The 15,552-nt window shown below is 45.5% G+C and overlaps 1 protein-coding gene across 6 annotated transcripts in view; it reads left to right on the forward strand.

Moving 5' to 3' along the window:
- ENOX2 (ecto-NOX disulfide-thiol exchanger 2) overlaps window positions 1-15,552 on the forward strand; it is a 150,573-nt gene that overhangs the window by 47,699 nt on the left and 87,322 nt on the right. For 5 of the 6 annotated variants that reach the window (XM_030574514.1, XM_030574512.1, XM_030574517.1 and 2 more), the window contains 2 exons: window positions 1,558-1,701; window positions 6,892-7,026. In XM_030574514.1, the coding sequence (XP_030430374.1) occupies window positions 1,558-1,701; window positions 6,892-7,026 (279 nt within the window). The remainder of the gene's footprint in view (window positions 1-1,557; window positions 1,702-6,891; window positions 7,027-15,552) is intronic. The other variant, XM_030574516.1, reaches the window with a different exon arrangement.

The raw sequence follows: 15,552 nt of genomic DNA on the forward strand, positions 1-15,552 counted from the left end.
CTCCGTCCCAGAGCCTGCATCCCTCACCCCCTCCTGAACCCCCACCCTCTGCCCCATCTCAGAGCCTGCACCCAGCACCCAAACGTCATCCGAGAGCCTGCACCACAGAACCCCTCCCCCACCCAAACTTCCTCCCAGAGCCCAACCTCTCACCCCTTTTGCACCCAAACTCCCTCCCAGAGCCTGCACCCCAATTCCCTGCCCCAGCCCAGGGCGTGCACCCCAGACCTCCTCCGCCAACCCAAACTCCCTTCCAGAGCCTTAGGCAGGTGGGGGCGGAGTTTGGGTGGGTGGAGTTTGGGGGGTCAGGTTCTGGCACCACCAAAATTTCTGCAAACCTACCGCCCCGATTCTGTGGTTCTGCTGCTGCACCGTCTCACCACTGTTGTCTCTGTCACTGTCCCATTTGCTGCTGCTAACACTGCTCTCGCTGCCATTGCTTGCCATTTGCTGACGTCCCTGCCTCTTGATGCAATGCTGTGTTCCGAGATTCCATCCTTTAGCCCAGTTTTTAGAGATTTCACTGGCTAGTGGGGAACCCAACTGCTTCTGTATGATTTGTACTGTCTCTCACTGCATCACTGTCCCCACATCAAGTGTAAGGTTCAGTAGACCACTCATCTGTGATTTCAGCTCTTGTGATCAGTGAACTGAAATAAGGACTCTAAATTGCGTCTAGTCTGATCAGATCCATCTTTAAACACTGGAGGGGGAGGGTGAAATGTAGGGTGACCAGATGTCCTGATTTTATAGGGACAGGCCCGATTTTGGGGGCATTTTCTTATATAGGCAACTATTGCCCCCCACTTCCTGATTTTTTTACACTTGCTATCTGGTCACCTTAGTCAAATGGTGTCTAGATCTCTTTAAACAGAGTTCAAGACTTATGTGAATTTTAACCCAAAACAGCCGGAATTTATCCTTTTATCAAAGCAGATCTCTGCAGATCATCTAGGCCAGCATTTCCCAAACCATGGGTCACAATCTCAAGTGGGGTCACACCATCAGTATAGGTGGTGAGGTGATCCCAAGTATGCGCAGTATGCCACTGTGCTCCATGCATGTGTACGAGTCAAGGTTCATGGAGGATGTCATTTGGCTGTACATAACGGTGTCCACACAGCAGGATGTCACACACCATATGTATGAGAATATGCTGTGCAGAGGATACCATTATGTATAGCCAAATGACATCATGCTATCTGGGGTCGTGGGGAAAAAATAGTTAATTAAAATGGGGTCCTGCCAGTAAATAGCTGGGGAGCCTCTGACCTGAGTAAAGTAAATGTGTCTATGCAAATACAGTCAGTTCCTTATGTCTTTTCCCCCAGTTCATCAACAGGGCAGGGAGGGGGAACTCATTCAATCCTGGCTTGCTGTGATAGCTATCAGACAAATCCCTGGAGAACAGAATGAGGGAAAGAATCCTGCATTAGCCCTTCAGGGCATGCAGTATATGGTATCTGAGGCGTCTTTTCTTCTCCAATTTCTGAGATACTATATGAAGATCACAAAAATCTGAAAATATCCCCCTAATGAGTTATTTCTCTTTTACAGGATTAAGTCAACTGTCCTTTGATCCTGCCACTAACAACGGACCTCTGCAGTTTACCAACACTACTGGCCCTCTGGTTTCTGAAAGTGCAGTTGAGAATGGAGGGGAGTCAAGCAAGAAGAGAAAGAGAACAAACATTCCCGCAAGTGAGCCAGACAGAAACATTATGTATTTAGCTGGGGAAGAGTATCTGAAGGAAACAACTGAGGCTTCTGCTTAAAATGGCAAAGCAAAGTAGCTTTTAGTTCCTGCTGTGTCAGTAATTCAGAGTTACTGGGGGATCTGTTTCTGTCACTTGTCACTGGATAGCTAGAAATAACTGGAATCACAGCTTGGTACATGCTCAAGGCTGGATTAGCCCGCAGTAGGTTTTCTGTTTTGGATCAGATTGGTGTGAAAAATTGGTCGTGGCTTCCTGTGTGTTCCCTTCACTTCTGTATATTGAGGCTAGTTGCCATTTATATACAGATATGAGGGTGTCTTCATCTGGAGAAGTAGATGTGCCAGACTCCAACACCCTGTGTGTTGTTAATCGTTTTGAAATCGTGACTCAAAAATGATGACTCTGGCCCCCAAAATTATGAGACTGGCTAAAATCATGAGATATTAAAACACAGTAAATGTTGAGTGCCTTTCATATGCTTTCTGGTCTTTGAGCTTTCAGAATTCACATTTTCTCATACAGGCAACTATTGCCCCCCCACTCCCTGATTTTTTACACTTGCTATCTGGTCACCTTAGTCAAATGGCATCTACAACTCTTTAAACAGAGTTCAAGACTAATGTGAATTTTATTCCAAAACAGCCAGAATGTATCACTTTGTCAAAGCAGATCTCTGCTGATCATCTAGGCCAGCATTTCCCAAATCGTTGAAAAAATGAAAGCTGAGATTCTTATGTAATCTCATGATTCCAGGGACCGGGACTTTAAGAAAAACACTAAATATTATGAGACTCTCAGTAAAATTGTGAGTTGAAAACTGTGGGTCTTTTCTCAGCTCTGCAAGCCTGCCATGTGCTGCTCAGATTGCATGTATCACTATCTGCAGAATACCCACACTGAATCCCACATGCATTGATCCTTTTTTTGTAGGATTGCAACCACAGGGAAGGCAATATTCCTATTCGGCCAGGTAGAATGGGAAAGAGACAGCCCATGTTATGAGGAAGACAGAGGGTCCCCAATTCAAAAAGCTTTAAACTACACGGTCAATTTACCAGCTAATGTTTGTTTAGGTTTCTTAATCTTTCTTTTTCCAGACATTATTCTCTTTTTCATTCCACCTATGGCTATATTATATTTGCTGAAGTTGCATTGATTTCCACACTAGTTTTCCAAATCATGCAGTGTTCTTGCAAGTAGCAGTGGATGGAGTTCAGGCTCCATAGCAGGTTATTACTGAATTGTGGTAATGTGATTTTTAGATGGTAACAGGGAATATACAGAATATCAGTAATGGTTTATTCTTAGAAATGAAAGTGGAAAAGTAAACTTTCTCTTTTTATATCCTAGATTTGTATAGTTTGAAGGGGAAAAAAGTCCAAGATCAACCTTAATTTAATGTTCAAAAAAGTTTCAGAAAGCACATTTCTGTAGTTTTCTATGATAGTAAAATAGATGGTGAATAGAAATAAATGCAAGGTACTTATTTAATTTGTATACCAATTTTTACTGATGACAGGTTAATAATGAAACTTTACAATTTTCTCTGAGAAATGAAAAGCCATGAAAAATGGAAAAAAACATATAATTGGGAAAACTAAATTGTTATGGAAAATTCTCCTTTGACTTCATATTGACAATTAATTGAAACCTGTCAGAAACTGAGATAAGAATGCTCAGGCCTAGTGGTCAGAGCAGTGGCACTCGGGCCTTGGGGGTCAGAACCGGAATTGGGAGTCAGGAGCAAGGTTGGAAGAAGGCAGGGGCAGGGCTGGAAGCTAGGCTGGAGCTGATCAGGGCTGGAACAGGACTGGGGACAACACTGGAGCAAGAGCAGGACCGGACCCTGTGGAATCTGTCACCACTGTCAGGCAGAGGAGAGTTCCAAACCATGAAGTGATGCTGAGCAGACTGAACTGCTGTTTTACCTTTGAGGTTTATATACCTGGTCGGAGTATCCCTAGACTAGCTCCTGGCTTGTGGATTGGCTGGAGCCTAGTGCAGGAATGACTCACGAAAGCTCATGCTCCAAAACGTCTGTTAGTCTATAAGGTGCCACAGGATTCTTTGCTGCTCTCACTGCATGTTGCTTGAGCAGGCTACAGTTCAGGGATGACTCCTCATTCCACAGATCCTAAGAAATACTGCTGCTGCTGTTAGGTAGATAGGAATGTAAAGACATACCTTGTATGTAAATGAAGGTAAATGAATCCACTTGTGTGTGCATTTTCCTCTGCCAATAGACGGATAAGTAAATAAGAATGTTGTTTGACAGCTATAAAATAAATAATAAAAGTGAACATTTGTCTTCTATTTCTTTTATGTGAAATAATGTTATATCTGGAAAATAAAATAGGAAATCTATTGGTAATTGTATCAATGAGAGAAGAACTATAATAGCAATAAACCAGTTTATATGTATGCCAATTGGTCTGAACACTTCTGCTGGGCCTCTCTCTGTGTCCACCCTGTCCACCCAACAATTGACACTCCCCTCTCCTTCCTCTCCTGAGAAGGGCTTTTTAAAGGTTCTTTTGATCTCTTCATTCCCAGATTAGCAGAACAGCTGTGTCATTTCAACCCGGAGCCAGGAGTCACTGTCTTGTAATTGCCCTCCTTGTGTGTTGGGAGGTTGCTTGTCTTGATCTATTGTGCTCTTTTCCTGCTTGTTTTACTCATCACCCCCTATTAAGCTTGAACAACATGTTCGTATAAGGAGGTCTTATAACCCAATACACAATAACTCCACTTCAGTGGCTAGGTAACGCACAGTGTTCATAAAATTATAACATTTCAGTATTGTTAGATTATTAGATACCAATTCAATGTCTGTCAGAGATTTATCAGCAGTGACCTAATATTAAAAACCAGAAAATTCAAAGTAAAGGTTCCAGTATACAAAACAAACCCAAAACATTCCAAAGCATTCACAATTTAGGTCACTAGAATTACCTTCATTTGCCCAATAGCTCTGTCAGCCTCCCACCTTCCCAAATACCAAGTTTGGAAGCTGTATTATTTCTAGATGAAAGCTTTTTCTAACAGCTTTAAGAAATAATTTGAATGGCTTGAGTCATAGAGTTTAAGGCCAGAAGAGACCACCAGATCATGTAGTCTGACCTCCTGTATACCACAGGCCACCAGTACCACCCAGCCACTCATATGCTGAACCCAACAACTGAAGTGACATCAAAGTATCACAGCCCACAGGAACTAGACTGTTATGTGCTACAGGTAGAGAATAGGAGGGACTGAGGTGCACCAGTGCCCAAGGCCCCTGCAACAGCAATAATCTTGGGAAGTGACCCACACCCTTGGGACAATTTAAATTCAGAGTCCCAGTGCTGTACTAATATCTTTTCCATCACTCTTTCAGAAGAGCATAAAGTTCAGTCATATGCTGAAGGCCTCGTACATTTGAAGAAGGCCTTATACTTGTAAAGTTAGTGGATGGAATATTGTAAACATGAACAACAGAGCACTGGCATATAGCAGGCTTCATATATGTATGCCTTTGACATGAAATGTGATGCTTTGTCACCACATGACTCTCTTTTCTATATATATAGGTGCTATAAATTCATGACTTTGGCCTAGCTTAGTTATATGGGCTTTCTGTCTTGTGATGCTGATTGACTTGCTGGCACTTGGAATCTTTATGAACAATGGGAAATGACTGCCCTCAGCATGGATTGTGCATGGTTATAAAGAGGACCACTATGCAATTAAGAGTAAGGCCTTTTCAGCATTATGCTGTACACAATGTGGGGCGGAGGAATAAACTGCCCTCTTCTGTGTAGTTCTGCACTCTCCTCCTCTTTAGTCTCTTTGCTGAGGTCTGTTACTATGTCCCTCTAAGCCCTCAGCCCCATCCGGCCCTATCTTTGGTCCTCCCACCTTCTCCTTTAACTGATCTCTCTTATCTGGTTCCTATTCCTTTTGCTCTTGAATCACTTGACTGGAGAAACCTATCCTCAATGCCATCTCTCCTTCCCCATTATTGCCCTTCCTTTCGTCTTCAGAGCCTTTGAGCAAGTTCACAGATTCATAGATTTGAAAGCAGGAAGGGACCATTGTGATCATGTAGTCTGGCCTCCTGTATAACACAAACCATAGAACATTCACAAAATAATCCTTAGAGCAGATCTTTTAGAAAAGCACCCAATCCTGATTTAAGAATTGTCAGTGATGTAGAGTCTACAATGACCCTTGGTAAATTGTTCCAGTGGTTAATTACCCTCACTGTTAAAAATTTACACACAACTTCCAGCATGAAGGGAAATATACTGAAAGTGGTTAATTTTTTCTGTTAATATGAAATAAATGTTTCCAAATGGGAAGGGACCAGAGCCTCAGCTGATGTATATTGGCCTTGACCTTATTTGAGCTATGTGAGTTTACAACCCCTGAGGATCTGTGCCCTGGTTTTTATGCTTCTGTCAGAAGATGAAAAGGCTGCCGCCGCCACAAAACAGCACATCTACAAGGGCTCTGTGAGCAACTCTCAAGAACAATGGAGGAGCTACACCTGAAACTAATAGGTGTATTAGTCATGGAGATGACACCAACCTTTTTTTCTTTGGAAAGTCTTCTACAGCATATGATGGCAGCAGCTCTTTTCCCAAGTGGTACAGTGTTGGTGCTGGGATCAAGGTCACTGTTGGTGCAGATCAGTGGTTCTCAACCAGGGGTACATGTACTCCTGCGGGTTCGCAGAGGTCTTCCGGGGCTACATCAGCTCATCTAGATGCCTAGTTTTACAACATGCACATAAAAAGCACTAGTGATGTCAGTGCAAACTAAAATTTTATACGACTTGTTTATACCACTCTATATACTATACACTGAAATGTAAGTACAATATTTATATTCCAAATTATTTATTTTACAATTATATGGTAAAAATAAGAAAGTCAGCAATTTTTCAGTAACTGTGTGCTGTGACACTTTTGTATTTTTGTGTCTGATTTTGTAACCAAGTAGTTTTTAAGTGAGGTGACACTTGGGGATACGCAAGACAAATCAGACTCCTGAAAGGGGTAGAATATTCTGGAAAGGTTGAGAGCCACTGGTGTAGATACTGCAGAACCTTGTTGGGTAATGCTTGCTCTGTAGAGGAACAGGCGGAGCACCAAGTTTCCAAACGCTAAAATTAATCAACCTCTCCTTTTAGCAGATGGTGTTAGAAATCTGAATGCAGACTCCACCCCAATGGGCTTGCCTATGTCGGACCTCACTGCATGGGCCACTGCGATGAACAATCTAGGAATGGCACCGATGGGAATGGCAGGGCAGCCGCTGCTGCCTGGTATGTAACTTAATTGATGCTATGTCTGTCATTAATTTGCTAATTGCTGTCAGCACTGAGGACATATTTAGAGGAGTTTACCTAAATTGATATTTATTTCTGCCTCAAAAACCCACAAAGGTGAGGAATGCCTAAAATGCACAGGCTGTGCAAGGTGACTTATCTAGAGGCCAGAGTCTAAACCAGGGTTCGGCAACCTTTGGCACATGGCCCATCAGGGTAATCCACTGGCGGGCCATGAGACATTTTATTTACATTGACCGTCCCCAGGCATGGCCCCCCACAGCTCCCAGTGGCTGTGATTTGTTGTTCCCGGCCAATGGAAGTGGAGGTTGCCGACCCCTGGTCTAAACTGTGCTGATTTAAAAAATGAACTTAAGTTTAGTTTGATGGGTGTTTAATAACATTTCAACTCCCTTGCCCGTGCTCTGGAAGAGTTACCACACAGGGCCCAGTATAAAAGCTCAGACTGGAACAGCAGGCATGAGGAGGTCAGGAGTGAGAGGCATTGGCTGAGTTGTGTGTGTGGCGAGCCCAAGGCTGCAGCAGCCATCTTTCAAGCCACAAGCAAAGCTGTTCACTGCTTGCTTCATACTGATGCTCTGGAACTGAGCCAATAATGGTTTGCTGATGAGTTAATTCAGCAGTGAACAAGCTTTGAATCAATTAGACACAAGGCAGAGTAGAGGAAATAGCATGGGGTTAAATGATAGAGGAGGGCAGGGGTTAATGGAGGCGTCTATCTACACAGCACACTTGAACTCTGGTTCAAGCCTAAGCCTCCTGTGGCAAACCCAGGACAAATGGCTACAAAGGAAGGGGTACTAATTAGTCCCAGGGGGGTTAAAAGGCCTCTCCCTGTCCACTGAGGAGAGAGAGCCATGGGGAAATAAGGTTCAGCTGGAAAAGGAGTTACCAGGGAACTAATTAGGTTCAGCTGGCCGCAACTGCTGGAGACCTTTTTAAACGCTCTCTGGTATGGAAGCAGGGGGGAGAGTGAGAGAAGCAGCCGGCAAGTTAGGTGCAGCAAGACCCTGAACCCTTCCAGCAAGGAAGAGTGCACTCTGTCCCCAGAAGGGGAGAAACCCAGCACAAGGGACTGACTGAGGGAGGGATCACCAGACCCTGTGCGACCTGAAAGGATTTTGCTTTGCCCAAGCCTGTGTCACCAAGGCTAAAAAGGACTGAGCCTGCTGAGGTGAAGCAGGTGCTTTGCCACACTCCGTTCTGTCCATGACAGAAATTAGTCTGACTTAGGCCAGGAAGCCTTCTTAACTCAGGCCCGTGGACCCTGCTAGAGGGTGGGTCAGAACCTGAGTCCTGCTCTAACTAGATAAATACTAGCACATGGAATGGACAAATGTAACTTGTACGTGCATCCGCTGCTGTCCAGGTGTGGCCCACACATGCAAGACCTGTGAGAAAAAACAAGGAGAGCATGGACTTTGGTTTTGGACCAAGTTCAGTTATACCATTGTGCTCCACGCCATGATGGCAGCTGGTCTGCATTACTGGTTGGTACAGTATGTAAATACCTGTGTAAAATAAAATGTTTGTAGCCTTGTGTGCAAATCAATAACAAGTTTTATTATACATAATTAAACAAGTGGCATAAACCTTAATGAATGTCATCACACATCCAATGTGAAAGTTTCGTAATAAAAACCTACAAATTATCATCTCAGTAATTCATAAACTATGAATGGCAGCACATTTTCAGGCTGAATAAAATACAGAACATGCCTTCATACTCTTCATGAAAGTGTTTCCAGAACTCATGATTAAGGCTGCAATTTAGTCACGGAATCTGTGACTTCCAGTGGCCTCCGTGACTTCAGCCTGCCATGGTCAGGAGCTGCAGGTTCCCCTGCTGCCCGCTGGCAGAAGAAGCTGTGGGGGTGGCGGTAAATCCGTCCAGCTCCCTACCGCTGGGGGCAGTGGAAGACACCCCTTCCCCCAGCTCCTGGCGAGCAGCAGCTGGGGACCCCGTGCTCCCTGCCGGTAGTGGGGGAACCCCTGAGCTCTGGACCATGGGAGATGGCAGGGAACCCCAGAGCTCCTGGCTGTTGCAGCCACCAGGGATGGCAGGCAGCTCCAAGCTGCTGCGGAGGAATCGAAGATCCTGGCCCCTGTGGATGCTGGGAGCTGCAGGTGGGAGAGGTACCCCACAGTTCCCAGCTGCCACAGACAGCTCCTAGTCCCTGCAGCTGCCCTGCTTGAAGTAGTGTGGGGATCCGTAGATCCCCATTGTGTCAGGGACATTTTTAGTAAAAGTTAGGGATGAGTTACAGCTTCAGTGAATTTTTCTGTTTTGTCTGTGACCTATCCGTGACTTTTACTAATAATATCCATGACAAAATCTTAGCCTTACTCATGATGCACAATACCAATATGTTTTCCAAAATCTCTCTCACACAACAGCCTCAAATACCATTTCATTCCCCTCATGTGTGGAATTGTGCATACCCATTATAAGACTGCACAAAGCATCTGTGATTTCCATTGCACATCTGGATTCAGCACCAGTCAGAACCAGTGCACTGTCTGACTGTGTGTACCGGTTCAGAAATCCAGCAGTGGCTTGAGTCTGGTCCTGGCGAAAAGCTCCACCTTCTCACTATGCAGAGCATAGCAAGCCACATTAACAGAGTGTGAGGAAGCAGGGCCTGCTGCAGAGCCAGCCTCTGGGTAATCTAATGAGCACAGCTGGCCTGTAGTAGGCTGCCTGATTGGCCACACCACCTGATCGATTGGAAGAAGCAGAAGACCAGCTCTGAAGTTCAATGGCTGCTCAAAGCATTTGCCAATGGTTATGATAGCTCTTGTGCCGGCTTGTTCCTAGCCTTGCCCCTGTCTTGCCTCACTCATGGTAACTCATTTCTGACTCTCAGCTCCGCCACTTGGCCTTTGACTCTGGCTTTGACTCTGGGCTCCTATTCCTGGCTACACTCCTGCTCTAATCACTAAGCCTGACTCCTGCTCCAACCACAAGGCATGACTACCCCATCTCTGACTCTGCCAGTTTGAGCAGTCCAAAAACCCCACCAATAATAAGGGAACTTACGGCAAGCATGGATCCTACAAAGGCCACTATCTCTGACATGGATAATGGGAGCCTTGTGGACCCGAGTTGCAATCTTGCAGGTGCAGAATGTGGTGCTGCGAGCTCAAGCCGTGTTGCCTTCAGCTCTGGCCCCTACTTCCCATGAGCCCAAGCTCCTCTCGCCTGTCAAATTTTATGGCAATCACAACAAATTTTGTGGGTTCCTAAATCAGTGTGACCAGGAGCAGCAAACGGGAGCTTTGTGAGGGAGTTCAGAGAGGGAACATGAGCTACATTCTCTTAAACCAGCGCCAATTACACTGCTCTACAGCCAAAATGCTTCTGAAATAAACGTAGTCCAAGTTTACTAATTCTGGGTCACTGAGAACAAAAATGATGCTTAAAATTGTTGATTGGCTCTAGTTTTCAAGATATGCTATTGGGTCAGTATATACGACTCTTGTCTTGGGAATGGCGGAGGATAAGTGAGTTATAAAGGGAAGGGATCTCAATTTAAACCAGAAATGACTAAAATACATCTTTGACTGGATCTATGAATAAATCTGTGACTGGGTTTGGACAGTACTTGCTTTTTAGGCAAAACAATGAATGATGCAGTCTGAAGCTGGTATTGCGTCATACATGATATGAATTACATCATGTTATTCCTAGAAGTCATGGATGATGCAATCATAACGAAGCTTACATCACTCTGCTGAACAAATTGCCCTATATCAGCTCTAGAAATCATACAGTGTCGTGCTCTCTTATTTGTCAGTGTTTGATTTTGCAAAGGGACACATTTCTGTTTAGCCAAAGTGAGCAGAGATGCCTCGTACTTGTGTGAACCGTGCAGATAACTTCTGCTATGTTTGTGGTGAAGTGACTTTTGCATCACAAAAGCGCAGTATAACCGCTATGGTTAAGAAAGTCTATCACCTTTCTTTTGGCTGCAAAATTGGAGATCAGGACAAGAGGTGGGCCCCACACATATGCTGCAACACTTGTGCAACAAATCTTCGCCAGTGGTTGAACAGGAAAAGGAAATCTATGCCTTTTGCAGTGCCAATGATTTGGAGAGAGCCAACAGATCGTACCAGCAATTGTTACTTCTGCATGGTGCCTCCAGTTGGGAAAGGTGTGTCAAAGAAGAAAAAATGGACTGTGCATTATCCAAACATTCCATCAGCTATACGCCCAGTACCCCACGGAGAAGGACTGCCGGTTCCTGATGCACCAGAATCCTTCTCACTTGAGTCAGATGAGGAAGAGGAAGAGGATGAAACTTCTGGTCCTGAACCATCAATGTCACAGGACCCACATTTTCTCCCATCCTCCTCCTCTGAACCACACCTCATAACACAAGGTGAACTGAATGACCTTGTCAGGGATTTGGAACTACCCAAGAGTAAGGCAGAGCTGTTGGGCTCCAGACTACAGCAGTGGAATCTCCTGGCAGGCTATCAGGGCAAATGGAGCCCATCAATGCTTGCAGACTATTGCTGGACAGTGACAAGAGATGCTCCATTTAATGAATACAAGAGACAAGCCAAGAAGCGCCGAGTAGATACTGAATAGGACTAAACTATGTACATAATAGTTTTTTGCCTTTTTGTTTCATAATAAATTTTATTTATATAACCCTTTTGCTGATGTTTAAAGTGTTACATAAACAGGACAGGTGAAATATTATCATGTAAAGCAACCATAAACACATGAAAAGACCTAGGTTTACAATTTATGATTAAAACTCTACTATCTACACAATATACATAGACATAAAATGTAAAAACTTAAATATCTTAGAAACAGTAGCCAATCAGTTGTTTTAATTGTCATATTTGAATTCAGCACATCAAAATACATAATATCACATTTTATCTCTGAAGCAGACGACTTCTTAAAAATTATAGACCAGTGTTACCCAAAAAACTCACAAACAAAATGAAATGGACAATGTACAGAGTCGGGCAGCAAAAATGATTAAGGGTATGGAACAGCTTCTATCTGAGGAGACATTAAAAAGCTTGGAAAAGAGATGACTAAGGGGAGGATATGATAGAGCAGAGGTGGCCAACCCGAGCCTGAGAAGGAGCCAGAATGTACCAATGTACATGCCAAAGAGCCACAGTAATACGTCAGCAGCCCCTCATCAGCTCTGCCCCTGCTACCAGGGCCTCCCACCCACCGGCAGCCCTGCCGATCAGCGCCTCCCCCTCTCTACCCGCACATCACGATCAGCTGTTTTGTGACAAGCAGGAGGCTCGGGGGGGAGGACATGGCAGGCTCAGGGGAGGGGGCAGGGCCTGTGGCAGAGCCAGCGGTTGAGCAGTGAGCACCCCTCAGCACATTGGAGAGTTGGTGCCTGTAGCTCTATCTCTGTAGTCGGTGCCTATACAAGGAGCCACATATTAACTTCTGAAGAGCTACATGTGGCTCCGGAGCCACAGGTTGGCCACCCCTGTGATAGAGGTTTACAAAATCATGACTGGTGTGGTGAAAGTGAATAAGGAGGTGTTATTTACCCTTTCATATAACACAAGAATCAAGCATCTCCCAATGAAATCAATAGGCAGCAGCTTTAAAACACAAAAGTAAGTACTTCTTATACAATGCACAGTCAACCTGTGGAACTCATTTCCGGGGATTTTGTAAAGGCCAAAAGTATAACTGGGTTCAAAAGAGAATTAGATAAGTTCATGGTGGATAAGAGCTATTAATGGCTATTAGCTAAGATGGTCAGGGTGTGATCTCATGCTCTGAGTGTCCCTTGCCTCTGACTGCCAGAAGCTGGGAGTGGAAGATGGAATGGATCACTCGATAATTGCCCTGTTGTGTTCATTCCATCGGAAGCACCTGACATCGACCACTGTTGGAAGACAGGATACTGGGCTTTATGGACCATTGGTCTGACCAGTGTGGGCCCAGTGTTCTTCAGGTCTCTTATGTTCTTAGTGGTGAACAACATCTTCAGTAAGTGGGGAACCCCAATCTGGGACCTGTTTGTCTCCCAGGAGAATAGGAAGTGCAATGTACACTGCTCCAAGGGAGTTCAAGGCCAGTAATTCAGAAGCAGTGGTCTCCTACTCCCTTGGACAGACAGCTTGAACTATGTCTTTCCTCCTACCCCACTGCTACCCTAGGTTCTTTGGAACATTATGCCCAAATGGCCCAAAAATTCTGGTTCACAAGTCTCTTGCAAATTTCAATCTGTCTGCTCATCAGCATTCAACCTTTCCTGGATCTCTTTGATTCAAGAGAACAGCAGTCAGGAATCTCAGCCCGGATGCTCTTCATCTTAGAGCTTGGTATTTGGGTGAGCATTGGACCTAGAATGCTCCTGCTCTGAAGCTGTGCAAACCGTTCCCAGTGACAGCAGAAAGGACTCTACAGGAAATGCTATTTAGCTCAGTGGAAGTGTTTCTGTGTGCGTGCCCAGCAGTATCATAGGTCTCTAAAGACAGTGGGTATTGCTGCTAGCATAGATTATCTCCTTACCCTTAAGACAGCAGGTCTTTCCCTTAGTTCGCTAGAGGGTCACCTGGCGACAATCAGCATGTGTCGCCCACCAGTGGAGGGCTACTCGTCTTTGTTCACCCAGCCACGTCTAGATTCTTAAGAGGTTTCCTTAGAACTTTTCCACTGATGAAGCCAGCCCCTCATTGGGATCTTAAATTAGTATTTTCTACACTCACCAAGCCACCTTTGTGTTAGCTTAGCTATGTGTTCAGTGTTTTACCTGTCAGTCAAGGCCACCTTCTTTGCTGCAATCATCTTGTCTAGGGTAGGTCAACATGGAACCATAATTACCAATCCACAATGCACTACATTCCATAAAGGCCAAAGTCTCACTGTGACTATACCCAAAATTCACTCTAAAGGCAGCTTTGGAGTTTCACATAATCGGACTATCCACTTACTTGTATTCACCCAAAGCCCCCTGCGTCTGTTGAGGAGAAGAGACATTCCCTTGATGTAAGACAAATGTTGGCATTTTTAATGCAGAGGACAAAACAAATCAGAAAGTCACCTAGGCTGGCTGTTGTCACAGCTGAACGAGTCAGAGGACAAGCTGTTTCTTCCCAGGGAATCTGTAAGTGGATCTCTGGTTGTATCTTACTTTTATGAGCTGGCACATCCTCCTCCTCCTCCTCCTCCTCCTCCTCATGACGTATGGGCTTACTCTATGAGAGCACAAGCATCTTCAGTAGCATCACTTCAAGAGATACCCCTGCTTGATTGACATTTGCAGGGCTGCTACATGGAGCTCCATCCACGCATTCATGAAACATTACGCCTTGGTCCAATCCTATTCCGCTGACGCATATTTTGGAACAGTAGTTCTACAAGCAGCCATACCCAGGGCCGGTGCTTCCATTTAGGCGACCTAGGCGGTCGCCTAGGGCACCAGGATTTGTGGGGGCAGCATTTTGCCATGCTCGGTGGCAATTTGGCGGCGGGGATCTTTCCACGCTCCGGGTCTTTGGCGGCAGTTCTGTGGCGTGTCCTTCACTCGCTCCAGGACCCGCCGCTGAAGTGCCCCGAAAACCGGGAGCACGGAAGGACCCCCCCTGCCGCAGAATTGCCACTGACTGGGAGCGCGGGAAGGACCCCTGCCTAGGCAGGGCCGGCTCCGACTGGGAGGGCAGCAGGCAGCTTCGGTGGACCTCCCGCAGGCGTGCCTGTGGAGGGTCCGCTAGTCCCGTGGCTCCGGTGGAGCATCCACAGGCACGCCTACGGCAGGTCCACTGGAGCCGCGGGACTGGCGAGCGGCAGAGCGCCCCCCGTGGCGTGCCGCTGTGCTTGGAGCGGCGAAATGGCTAGAGCCGGCCCTGTGCCTAGGGCGCCAAAAACCCTGTCGCCGCTCCTGGCTATACCACTTACATCCTTGCACCCTCCTCCTTTCTGCATACTGCCTGTCAGTCATCCAGAGTACAATACACATAGGGACCAACACTCAAGAAAGGAAAGTTATTTACCCTTTGTAACTGGAGTTCTTCAGGATCACTCTCTGTATTCCACTACCCACTCAACTTTCCCTCTGCTTCAGATTGTGTCTGTTCGTGGTAGAGAAGGAACTGGAGAGGCTGTTGCTCTACACCACCCCTGTCCCTAATGCCCTTGGTGCAGAGCAAGAGGAGTGAGGCATGAACCTATGGACACTACTTGCAAGTAAACCCTGGTCTCAGGTGCATGAAGTGCATTTGTATCCACAGTGGAATACGGATAGGGACCACATGCCTGAAAGAACTCCAGTTACAAAGGGTAAATAACTTCCTTTTCCTAAGTGTTGATATTAACTATTTCATTACCTGTCATTTTATCAGAAACATCCAGCTAATGTGCTGCCCATTATGGTTAGATGCCATGCAGTGTGGGGGAGAAGTAGGGTGTCTGGTTCCTCTTAAGGGTTTGTGAGCTGGATCTGGGAGCTGAACTCTTTAAAAGCATCAGGTCACCTCTGCCCCTACCAACAAGAGGCC

This window comes from Gopherus evgoodei, chromosome 9, assembly GCF_007399415.2.
Source record: "Gopherus evgoodei ecotype Sinaloan lineage chromosome 9, rGopEvg1_v1.p, whole genome shotgun sequence".
Taxonomy (NCBI): Eukaryota; Metazoa; Chordata; order Testudines; family Testudinidae; genus Gopherus; species Gopherus evgoodei.